The 12,730-nt window shown below is 33.6% G+C and overlaps 1 protein-coding gene across 1 annotated transcript; it reads right to left on the reverse strand.

Annotated features, from left to right (window-relative positions):
* Positions 1 to 3,874: 3,874 nt before the first annotated feature.
* LOC129753611 (cytochrome P450 4c21-like) lies at positions 3,875 to 11,940 on the reverse strand. Its single transcript, XM_055749446.1, has 6 exons — positions 11,649 to 11,940; positions 11,337 to 11,587; positions 11,121 to 11,252; positions 4,612 to 4,785; positions 4,130 to 4,550; positions 3,875 to 4,047 (listed from the first exon to the last, which is right to left on the reverse strand). Exons 1-6 carry the CDS (start codon positions 11,938 to 11,940, stop codon positions 3,875 to 3,877), a joined length of 1,443 nt encoding a protein of 480 aa, XP_055605421.1.
* Positions 11,941 to 12,730: the final 790 nt, after the last annotated feature.

Raw genomic sequence — 12,730 nt, forward strand, 5'->3', positions numbered from 1 at the left:
CACTTTCCTTAGCAAAAATGAGCCTAATAGGTCTGCACAAACTCACTGAGGATGTGCAATCGTTACTCCAGATAACGTTTTGTATCCCATTAGATTTATCTACGAGACGTAACGGAACAAGAGAAACCGCGAAAATGTGTGAATCGCTGTATTTACGCATGTCTCCTTCATCATCTTCGTCAATGAATGATTGATTAAATCTATAATGAAATAATTTGAAGATCAAAAGATAAAGATTTGTTCAAAATAAATTTAAACCTTCTGTGGTTTGAGCTACCATATGCTCCCCATTTGAAAATCAGTTGAAGCATTTTTTCCCGAAATATAGAATCATATTGTAAATATTTCATCAACCTTTCCACTGTATGATCCACCAAATTAATTTAATTAATTAATTTCTTTTTCAATGTTAATTTCAAAAGCTTCGGATCCATTTTTAACAGAACTTCAACCACATCTTTTTCACTAGACCCCTTCAACCAGTGAACGACTATAACTTTCCTTTAAACGTTCATCACGAATAATCGAAACTCTTGAACTGAAAACTGTGTGGTTTACTTGGGTTTCATCAAAATGATCACCGGAGAAACCAAAACTGGTTTTCACAGTCAAAAGGACATAAGTGAATAATAAATCCTTCTAAGAAAAATACAATTCAAGACTTTCTTGTTGGGTAGTTAGTAATTCATTGTTTTCAGTTTATGGTTCTATACATTAATAAATCAAGAATCCTCGTTTTTTTAATTTGTGCCCCTCTGGCTATGTTAGTCTTTCAAAATTTTTACAAAAGGTTATGAATAGGAAACTCTGCTTTTGTAGTGGTAAAAAATTTAGAATTATTGACTAAGGATGCGAAAGCAAAGAAGAATTCCATGTCGCAGAGCAAAAATGATATATTTTGTTATATGAAAAAATGGCAATTTTGGTCAAGTTCAAATGTAAATAAAAAGCTTTAAACAAAAAACACCTCTCCAGTTTTTTGATATAGTGTAGATTTTAACATGTTCTTTCAAACAAATTAAAGTTTGAATTTTTTGGTTTGCTCCATTTGAAGTTATGGCTCATACAAAACGGCCATTTTTGAACACAAAATTCATGATAACTGCGAATCAAAAGCAGATATTAGAAATCTGTTTGCTACAAAAGATGCGCATAATGATTTGCTAAATACTTGCCTAACACATGATTTCGATAAGTTGATACCCAACAAAGTTATAACAAAAAAACTTGTTTTTGTAGGACCACCCTAACTTGTACACGAAAAATCATCATAAAACCTAAACGTTAATAGATAGACATTCAAAGTCTTCTACAAAGTTTCATCAATTGTGTTGTTCTACATAATTGCTGAACATAATATAGCACTATCTCCTTACAGTAAAAAAATAATTTTCGTATCTAAGGAGTTTTATGAACCACCCTAAAAATGTTTCATTCAAAAATAGCGCCTTGTGATGTTGTACAACTTTGTCTTGGACATCAAATGTCTTAAACCTAAGGCAAGAGCGCAAATAATTGTTTCCCGCTAAATTTCATTTCTGGACCACTGTGCAAGGGTTTAAACATTTTGCTCTTTAAGGGGGGGGTAGGGTCTAACGGGTATAAAAAAAACACCATTTTCACGATTTTTTTCTAGAGCCATCGTTCAAACAAATGTATTCAAATTTTTTGCATTATACAAAGCATTGTTAAAAGAACATTTAGTAATTTTATCGTAGAAAAATATTGAAAAATGAGCCGGTGACGGAGCATTTTCGAGGATGCCTTTTAGAAAACAGGATTTGCGGTGGACACTGTATCTCAGCACAGAATCATCTGAAGTCAAAAAATCAGAGCAAAATATTTTTAATAGATGTTTTTCTGGACCCCAACGTTTTTATTTAGCTTAAAAATATTTTTATGAAATTTTTGTGGCTGTATGAAGTAAAAACTACGATTTTTCACTTAAAAATCCGCCATTTTCCACCTCTAAAATCTCCCCAAAGTAAAAAAAACAAAAAACAAAAACGTTGGGGTCTGGTATTTGATATGTAGAATATATGTTCCAAATTTGAAAAGAATCGGATAAGTAGTTTTGAAATGACGATGTCCACGGACTTTAAAAATGTGCTTTCTAGAAAAACGCGTTTGAAGTTTCTGCTCTTGCTTTCTTGCAGTATTAGATAGGGAGGATAAAGGCCTATAACTTCTACAGTTTTGCTTCAATTGACTTGAAAATTTGACACAACATTCTTGAAATGTTTTACAATAAGAAAATAAAAAAATAAAAAAATCGATTTTTTGAAAGTGTTAGACCCTACCCCCCCCTTAAGAAAAATGCCTGGCGTTGCCTGAAACATTGTTTGTCTCTTAAACATTACTAAGAGTCTAATAATTCGAATGCAAGAAAAAAAAGCTGCATACATTTGCATCCTTCAAAGTTATACCAAAAACAAAAAATGGGTAATTTTTACCCATTTTGGTAGAATAGAATTTTTTTATGTAAAACATCACTAGGCAAACATTGTTAAAAACGTTCAGGAAGTTGATTGTTATTGAATGTGACCAAAAGCTACGATAGAATTTCGATATCTGTACAAATAAGTGAGATTTTTCAAAAACTACTTTTTTCCCAAAAATTATAAAATTTAAATATTAATTTTTTTGCCTATACTCTATAACTCATCATGGAAACTGAATAATCATGAATAAAAATACCCTGGGTCGTTTTGTTTTAATCTCTCGAATATTTTTTTGTGAACACAGAACTCAAAAATATTCACGCGATTCCGAGATCATTTTATTTAATCAAGTATTGTTTCAAATCTACACTATTCATTTTAACCAGTTAATGTTCCAATTTTATTGTCCTTTATGAGCACACATGCTAAACCAATGCTGAATATAGTTTATATTGGTTGTTGAATGTTTACAATTCATTTCATCTACAAAAAAGTTCATAAAAAGCAAAAATTATTTTTTGCTGCCTCATTTTATGGGGCAACGATCGGGGAGTTCGAAATGTGTTTAATTTAAAATTTAAAAAATATAATTCGTCATTAAGAACGGTTTTCAAGCATTTGGGGTTCAATGATTAGAGGTGGATGAGAGTAATCAGATGAACTTAGCTAAGCTAATTACAAGTGAAAATTTGAAAATTTTGTTCTAAAAGGTTTTATCAACTTTTGGAAAAAAGTTGTTTATGACCTCCGTTTGATATTTTTCTTGGAAAGTGTGTTGGGTAGAGGGAAATGTGTCAAATTTTCAGAGATGCCGAATTTTTCTATTTAAAGAAGCAAAAAAAGGCACCGTGTAATATTTCCGACACCAGCATACAAAACGTACCATAAGAGTAGGATGGTCCATATCCTTAATTTTATAGTTTAAAAATATCTCATAATGGCTTAACGAGCATTTCTAAAATTAAACAACTCGTTATAATAGAATAAACCAGTCTAAGTTGCATGAAATATGTTATGGATGAAACGTAGTGAAGAAACGTTTTTCAAGAATAATTTTAGAAACTCTGATGAGAATGATGAGACTTTACTTGGAGAGATTATCTTCAAGTTGTTAAGACCAGGTCAAAGTGAAACGTTGAACCTGCCCAACTACAAATAAAAACATTAGTACCTATGATTACACTTTGATGCGCTAGAATTTGAGGAAGTGCTAAGAAGACAAAAAAATTGTTTTATTTTTTACAACTATGCAGTTAAACTTTATAAAAGCAACAAGTAGGTCTACAGCTGAAACTACATTGTCAAAGGTAATAAAATCATCTCAAATGACACAAACCACCAACAGTTTTTGTTTGCACTCAACCGACGCAATTATGAAACGACTTCCAAAAAGTCAATTATCATCACGCATCGCAACGTCACCAACGTCGTCGTCAGTGCCTTTCCAAGTAAGCTGTTCGATGACCGTCCTCTTCAATATCGCTTCTCTTTTCCAGGCGTATCAAGTGTTCCCCCTCCAGTTTCAGCGTCATTTCAAATTCGATTCGAAACTGTCTCAACAGCCCAACGAACATCACCTTGATGGCCAGCAGGGCGTAACGCCAACCTGCAAGTGGGAGAAGGTGAAACATTTGAAGATACCTTCAATGAATATTTTCTCTCAATCTTAAATATATGCAAGTTGGTACCGATGCAATTTCGCGAACCTCCCCCAAATGGTAAATAGCCGAATGGATGTCGGTCTTTGGCCCGATCCGGGAGGAAGTTTTCCGGATCAAAGTCCCGAAACCGATTGCCCCAAATGTCCAGCCGATGATGCAACTCGTAGAGGGAAAGCAGGAAGATGGTTCCTTTTGGAACCGATTGACCGTCGATCTGGATGTCTTGGGTGGCCTCCCGGGCCACATTCGGAACGGTTGGCAGAAGCCGAAGTGTTTCTTTGATGAACATTTCCGTGTAGTTAAGCTGTTTAAGAGAGTCCGGGGTAATTGGGACGTCCCGGTTAGGATAAATCCTCAATATCTCCTCGTAAACCTTGTCCTGAACACTAGGGTACAGACCCAGAAGCAGACATCCATTAGCAACTGTAAGGGCAGTCGTATCGTTACCCTAAAATGAAAAATATGCACCTGTTTTTGATTTTAAAATAATAAAATTTCATTCCACAAACCGTCACAATGATAGTGTAAGCGTTGTGATAGATTTCCTCATCGCTGAACCGATAGTTGCCCAGGCTTTGGTCCAACAGCTGTCGGATGAAAATTTGAGGCTTTTTGTAGCTTTCTGATTCTGGATCCTCGGTTGGGTTCTGACCTGACAAGGCTTCCCGTTGCTTGTTGATGAACTGTGGTATAAATTAAACTGCTGAATTAAAATGTTAACATTTTTCTTAAATAAACTAAAATTCTGACATAGAGGTCATAAAATACGAATTCATCCCAGTATCCCGCCTTGAGATTTAACATGAGTTAAGATAACTTCCATTACCTAATAAAAAACTATAAAAAAAATGTGTGGATCAAGTATTTAAACGATATCTTTATTCAAACTTGATTAAAAAAAACTGTTCAAATTCAAGAGTCAAATAATGGAAAATTCTGATAATCGAGCTGATTTAGATTTATTATTAAATTTAATAAAAGAAAAAAAACAGAAAAAGGATATGCATCAAGAACTTAAATCGAAGTATAGTAAAAGTAAAAGTATAAAGTCTTATCCGAAATTCATTACCTAAAACAAAAACTCATCGTTCAAACTTAAAAAAAAACTCATACTCAGGGCTACCAAAGGCAAAGTTTTCAAATAATAATTATCAAGATTAAATCTTTCTTAAAATAGATAACGCAAAATCTCAATAACTCAGAATTGGGAAACTATAAGTTTTCGATTTTATCGGGTTGAGTGCAAAACTAAGCGAGTTGAGCATTCGAATACGGTATTAATTAAAAACACACCTGAATCAAAAATTTAGTTTCGCAAAACTTTTTGATGTTTCAGACTTGCAAAACAATTTAAAATATAGCTGAACTTAAGATAATTTTTTTTTTTTTGCGAATCATGTGAACAAATCCTAGCAAACTTCGCAAATTGCCATAGCTGGGCAAATGAGACAGATCGCATCTTTTTGAAAATTTTCATAGAGTTTCTGAGGAAATTACTTAAAGAAATTGGATCTAATTTGATAAGTATACATAATTTTTTTTTCTAAATTTAACAATCCTTTTAAGCTTAAAGCTCTTGTTTGTTATAAAATAACATACCTACAGACAGTTGCGTTGAAAAAAAGGAAAGCGCGTGAAGCTGCGCACTCTCTTCCAATTTCGACAAGCGGTCATTTCTCTCTCGGGTGATATTTTTTCATGAAAGTTCCACACAATTTAGTTCAACTTTCAAAATCATGAAATGAAGGGTTAACATTGAGTTTCAAACTGTCGATAGAATAGTTTTAAAGATTTTCTCTATCATTTCTTTTTTAATGTCAACAAAATTAGGCCGGAGCAAATTTCACATTCTTCTTTTGTTACCCCTTCCCCCCATTCAAAATTTACGAAAACCCCGAAGGGGGAAATAAATAAAGTTTGAAATATTTTTGGGAAATTTCGGAAAATTTATCAAATATCAGAATGATTACATGAGCAAAAAACAAATTGTGGAAGTTGAGAGTTTTATAACCTTTTGTATGTTTGATTTTATTGAAATTTTTGACAAAAAATTACTCGAATTATGGGTTTTGTGCAATGATATAGTATGTAATTTTATTGCATGCAAGCTATCATGCAATTTATTCCAATTTATTAGTTTTTTGCATTATTTTTATTGTCCCCCCCCCCCCTGCGATGATCCAACTCCGAATAACAAAAGAAGGATTTGAAATTTGTTCCGGCCTTATTGATCAAACGCAAAAATGAAATTCAGATGATCGATAGCAAGTTTATTTACATTCAATATGCAAAAAATAATTTCAAATTTATGTTATGCAGTTTCTGACATTCCAATATAAATTCAAGAACTACTTTTTTTGAAATTTTATTTTTGGAATATAACTCAAAAACTGTTCAACTGATATTTTGAGAATTGCATTATCGGATTAGGCGCCCGATTTAACATTCAAAATTTGGATAAGTTACGTTTTTTTGTAAACTAGTATTTTTATTTTTATTTATCACCTGCTTGTCCCAAACGAGCTTTGTTTCGCTAGCAACTATAAAAATTTGAGGAAATGAGATGATGATTTTCAAACAAAATAAGTTCTCGGATTTCTTACACTGAAAGAAAAATTCCTATTTGTACGAGTATTTTTATGGGAAAAAATTGTACGTAACTGATTCTTTTCAAACCCCGTTCCTCAATTCGCATATTTACTCGTTTTCATTTTCATGAAAATGTCGCGAAAACGGTGGCTAATTCATGAAAATGACATTACCAAATAGACCAAAATTTCCAAATAAATAACAGTGCCCTAAAACCCCTGTTAGAAGACTGCAATAAAGCGCAATATTTTGCACTCATAGCCTTCTAACCGTTGCCAGCGACAAAACTTTCCAGTTCTTTCATTGGTCTATAAAACTCAATTCCCATCTGATTTTTAGCCACATGGATGCAAAGCTGGTTGCAGATAAAAAATTAAGATGATGATTTCTCAATTAAATCATTTCAAAATTTACAAACATGGCGGAATTTCTATCATATACGATTAAAACTGATTTCAGACGACATTTTGTACGATCTTTTCATTATGCAGTTAGAAATGCGATTCGCAACACCATTTATAAACGACTTGAAACGTTATCAATTCTTATACGACTTTACGTTTGCCGGGGTTTTTTATGTTCGTGTTAAAAAATGGCTGTGTGAAAAAAATGTTAATATAGGGCTAAGTGGGGTAATTATGAACAAAATTACTCAGTTTTTTTTATACAATCAGCACAAATATGTTGTTCCTGAATGATAAAATTTAGGAAAGTAACCAAATAGGATGACTTGATTCATTGTTCATTTTAGTTTTTTTTCTTATTTTGAAATTGCAGCTCGTGGGCGTAAAACGCTTGTATATAATTAACCAATTGTCTGTGGGGTAATTATGAACACTGTTACTAGTTTTTTTATGTGAGGACTTTAGATATTGGCTTTATTCCTTGATTGAAACCTCATCCAAACAGAGCATTTTGGTGAAATTTGTTAATTTTTGAAATTTTCTGTTGAGAAGTTATGGCTTATTTTCAATTCTAAGTATGTGGTAGGCTCCTTTTCATATAATCACAGATCTATACTTCCAGAAATTCTATGAAGTATTTTTTTTTTTTTGTTTCGATTATAGTCGTTTTACCATCTTTATGGCATTCGCGACTTTATATCAACGTTGCAGTTGGCGGACAGTTATTGAAAAACTTATCCGGTACAACTGTGTTCGATGTTTTCTCTTGGGCTCGAACTCGTGGACATCGGCTCAGGAAGCAACTGTCTTGCCAACTGAGCTATATCACAAGCCACCTATGAAGTAATGTTTTGCGGCTTTTGTTTAATTTGAAAAGTTATCGTTACTTCGACTGTAAAATTTTCGATCAATGCTAAAAAAAACCGTGTTATTAACTGCCCCATATCTTGGAAAATAAGGGCTAAATATGAACACATCTTTGTGCGTGGTTGAATTTTTTTTCAACAGAAAATCGTATCATACCCTAAAGAGCATCAATTGCTGAACGTAAAACTTTCAATAACAACATTTTTTCTCCATTCACATTGACGAAGGAGTTAATAGAATGATAAATAGACTATCACATTTGAACAGTTTTCAGACCCTACTATGAAACCTGCAGTGCCTACGGCGTTTGTTCGGAATTATTCCACATTGCCATAATCCACAAGTTACAGAAAATCAAATTAAATATCACAACGTTCCCAGATCTTATCGATCGTAGTCCACATCTTTCCAGTTTTTACAAATTTATTATCTTTGAGCTACCGGATGTGTTGCGTTTAATTTTGTAGATTTTCACATTAGGAGAGAACGAAAAAACGAAAGTTCTCGTAGGTATTTGGGCGAGGAAGAATGATTCTAACGGGTTGTTAACTCCTATAAAAAAAACAAAAAAAAAAACAAAAAAAAAAATATGAGATACGGTTAGTTGCCCTACTTGGGACCCATTAAGCGGTGGTTTGAAATGGTCATGATTTTTCTCATAAATGGACGGGAGGTTTATATCTTTCAGGAAATTTATTTATGCTTGAACATCTTATCTATAAGTTTCAATGAATGATTTTTCAACATAAGCTTCACCGTTACTGATAGATTTGCAAAAATATGGATGATCAAAATTTCCAACTTTGAACCTACTGTTGATTTCAAAGTAGTCGTTGGTTCCTTTGAATTCAGCCACAGTATTTAAAAGACTCAAATATTAGTATTTCACTAGCTACTTGTTAGCATCTTCAGAAAATTATCGACTAACTCACTGAGGATGCTAGCAAGTTGTTAGTGAAATACTAGTATTTGAGTCTTTTAAATACTGTGGCTGAATTCAAAGGAACCATCGACTACTTTTAAATCATAGTTTCATTCAGCTTAGAGGTTCTTCAAACCTTCTCTTTGATTATAAGTGAAAAAACCCTACTGTTCTTATTTTGGTACTGAACTGGTTCCTTTCATTGGGCCTAGAACTAAAATTCCTATAAAAAAAAATTATCTTTTTTCCAAAAATAAACGAATTCATTAAGAATGTAATCTTCAATCATATATTATCATAAAAAAGTATTACAGCTTTTGAGCAATTAAAAACACTTAAATTTCTGTTATTAATATTCCAAAAAAATTTACTTTCTGTCAGCTCTATCATTACAAAAGCTGAAACTTTATTATGTACACTAACTAGTAGTTAATTTACATAAAGCTGGCGAAAAATCTCAGAAATGTACAATATTGGTTCTGAATTACGCAAAATTTGCACCCTTTTTGATTCGTTGGTGTAGAGGATAGATGAAATGAATAAAAGGATATGTAGGTATATAAAATAAGAAGGTTGAAATAGGTCATAAATTAACATGTTATTGGGTTTCGCGTTTCATCGTGTAAGTTGAGAGCGAGCAAAAAAAATCCAAAGCTCCCAAACAGGAGCTGAGCAATTATCAAGTTGTTCTACGACTATTGGAATATACGGATGTGTGTTGTTTAAGTGTAATATACTTAGAATCCAAAGGAAACTGGCGGATTCGACAGTTGGTAATCAAACAAAGATTTTTCCCTATTCACTCTTATTTCTCAAAATGCACCGCACTAATTAAACTGTGTGATTTACCACTGATGAGGAGGTACATTTTAAAAAACTTTTATCAGAAAGCCTTCTTATGGTAAAATGCGGTATGTTAGGAATCAGGACGAATAAGAGTTCATTGTCTTAGACAATCATTTGGTGGGTATTTCGAATTTGCAACAAAAATAGACGTGCAAATGTACGTGTAAAGATATCGTATATAATGCAGCAAAACCAGTATATACGTATCATTTTGGAAGCCATATATGTACATTAGCACACAAATTCTCGATTTGAATTGTATTGTCGTAATAAAATCATGCAATGTATTTAAATACGATTAAGAATATGCATGGGCCGCACATTGTATTTGCATTTATAAGAAAATGTGTGTTAATAACATTCTATACGATATAATCTGTAAAATAAAATACGACTTCTGGTTGTCTGGGTGTGTGCATAGGAGTCTCTTTATCCTATGCTAACAAAATTAATTATCAACAATTTTCGGCAATTTAGGACTAAAGTAGGCTCTTGGTCCAAAACAGAAGCGCTTACCCTATTTGGTTCGCAATATGTTAACATAACGAATAATTGGCATAACTTTTAAATAGCTTTGAGCGGAATGACAGTTTTTGAATGAATGCAATCGTTACGTAACGTTGTGCAAACTACTCCCTCCCTCACCTGTGTAAAAATTCGTAACGCTCGAGCTCATCCCCTCCCCCTACGAGCGCTTCGTAGCTTATGGATACCCCCTTTAAACTAGTCAATTTTGTCATTTTCGTTATGTTTGGTAAAATTTCAATGTTTTTTTATGCATTTTTGAATCGAGTGATGTGACTGGTAATATAGTCTCAGCAAAACAGCTCATAAAAAAAGAAGAAGACACCTTAGCTGAAACTTTTTTCGTATCAGTTAAATGCAATATACACAATGTAAAAGATCCGTGTTCAAATAATATGATGATTTTTTCCCATCTTTAAATTGCACAGTGGTCCGAAAGGGCAAATATATATTTGATGTGTTTTGCATGCTTCCATCCAAAATTAACAACCGTTCTACGCAGAATTCTGCTTTAAGGCAGTTGAAAAAAAAAATTTTTATGGAAAAACGTAAAACACATAAAATATATGCTTATTGTATATAAATATAAACGCGTGGAGATAAATGGCACCCACACCAATTTGTTGAACTTGGTTTAAGCTTCAATGTGATTTATTAAAGTTTTGAAAATCCACTTGCACGGTTTTACAATAGATAAAAAATTAGTTAGCTGGGAAACGTCGTAGAATGTAAAAATCTTGTACAAAACGTGTAATTTGAATGTCTCATCAAATATTTAGAATACCTTGTTCACGTAAATCCTCGTCAAACAATAGTTAAGTTTTAAAAAACTAACTAGGTAGTTTAAAAAAAAAATAATAATTACCATATCTGCTCGATCGAAACACATTTTTCTCAGGTATCGTTCTTCTCGATAATCTCTGGTCCAGCGATATATCCAATCCAGGTACAAGTGCATGTTGACCATCCGTTTCGATATCAAGTGCAATAACCTTCGCTGGGAAAGAACAAAAAAAACAAAACTAGCAAGCTCACTCACAAATTTTTCACCGACAGCCTCTTTTGCACTTTACCTCTCGACATAACCGAAAAACAAATCGAAATCAGCTGATTGCTCCGAAATATCCGTTCCAATTGTGGTCCCGAAGATCGTCTCCATACTGCTCTTAGAGGTATACTTGAAAATATTGATCTGGGACTTTCCATCCGCAAATGGAATCAAACTTTGAACCATTTTTCCTGTGTAGTCTTCAAAAATTGGTATGAAACTATTCAAAATTTTAACGTTGAACGTTGGGTTGAGAATTTTCCGCTGATGTTTCCACAAACGATCTGTAGGGAAAAATTTCCGTTGAGAATTTTCGCCTCATTGACTTTTTGTTAATTAACACACGTTCGGCACTTAATAAACCCCTTTCCAGTCCGGTAAAACGGAAGAAAAATGGTCGCTCCAAACAATCCGGATGGGTAAGGACCTGCTGGATCACGTCCGGATGGCAGCTGCCGATGATCCTCACCGGTCCAAACCGTATCCGGAAGCTGCGCTCACAGTTTCGGATACTTCCGGAGATCAAGCGGAAACGTTCGCTTTCGTTCAACCCGATGATGGCGAAAAAAGCGCGAAATTGAAACCGTAACAGGAAAGCACCCGAAACTAGAATCAACGTCACTAGAAAAAGCCACATTCTTCCGTTTTTTTTTCTAAACTTGCTGATGTTTTTAAAATAAATTTTACTAGTTAATCCTCGATCCGACGAGGTGGCCCGCGTAAATATTTCTGAAGAATAGATAGTTAGTAAAACTTTTTCAGGCTTGGAGTTCGGCCGGCTGTAACGCGGCCTAGGACCGAATGATAATAATTGGTGGTAATTATTGCATGAGAAAGGTACCTCTAGAGTCAGCTTATGTATACATACAAAAAGGTGTTAATCAAAAGTTGGGGGTTGGGTGTCGAACATATGGTTTTGACCAGTTTGGCCAGGGTTGACCCTGAAATGTGCAATAAAAATGTGCCAGTTTGAGTATAAGTAATTTTCGGATGAAATTTGTTACTGGGACGAATGACATAAACAACGCGTTTTTTGAAAATCTCACTCTAGAATAAGGTTGCGAGAATTGTTTTAACACGTATCCGAGCCGGAGAAATCCGGGCTATTCTATCTGAAAATCTGGCAAAATCCAAGCATTTGATTCTTAATTTTTCGACCTAAATTCTGGACAATATCTGGGAAAATTTTGTCAAAACCCAGGAATTACTCAAAACCAAGAAAGAAAACTTGATTTTTTTTCCATTTAAACGCATTGGCAGAATTTAAATCGCGTTTTAGGCTTCCAAAAAACCTTTCATGATTATGTAGATAAAACTTTCTCAAAAAATTCATTTTAGACACATAAAAAAAAAAATTATACCCCAAATTGTTTTTTTTGTTTGATTAGGCAAATGAAGTGAATTAGACCGGGCAAAATCCGGGCTTT

This window comes from Uranotaenia lowii, chromosome 3 (assembly GCF_029784155.1).
Source record: "Uranotaenia lowii strain MFRU-FL chromosome 3, ASM2978415v1, whole genome shotgun sequence".
In the NCBI taxonomy this organism is placed as follows: domain Eukaryota; kingdom Metazoa; phylum Arthropoda; class Insecta; order Diptera; family Culicidae; genus Uranotaenia; species Uranotaenia lowii.

Coding starts and splice junctions, on each gene's coding strand:
- LOC129753611 (XM_055749446.1), bottom strand. CDS start 11,940: ATGTGGCTTTTTCTAGTGACGTTGATTCTAGTTTCGGGTGCTTTCCTG. Junction 11,588..11,648: donor GGGTTTATTAAGTGCCGAAC/GTGTGTTAATTA, acceptor TTTTCCCTACAG/ATCGTTTGTGGAAACATCAG. Junction 11,253..11,336: donor TCGATTTGTTTTTCGGTTAT/GTCGAGAGGTAA, acceptor GTTCTTTCCCAG/CGAAGGTTATTGCACTTGAT.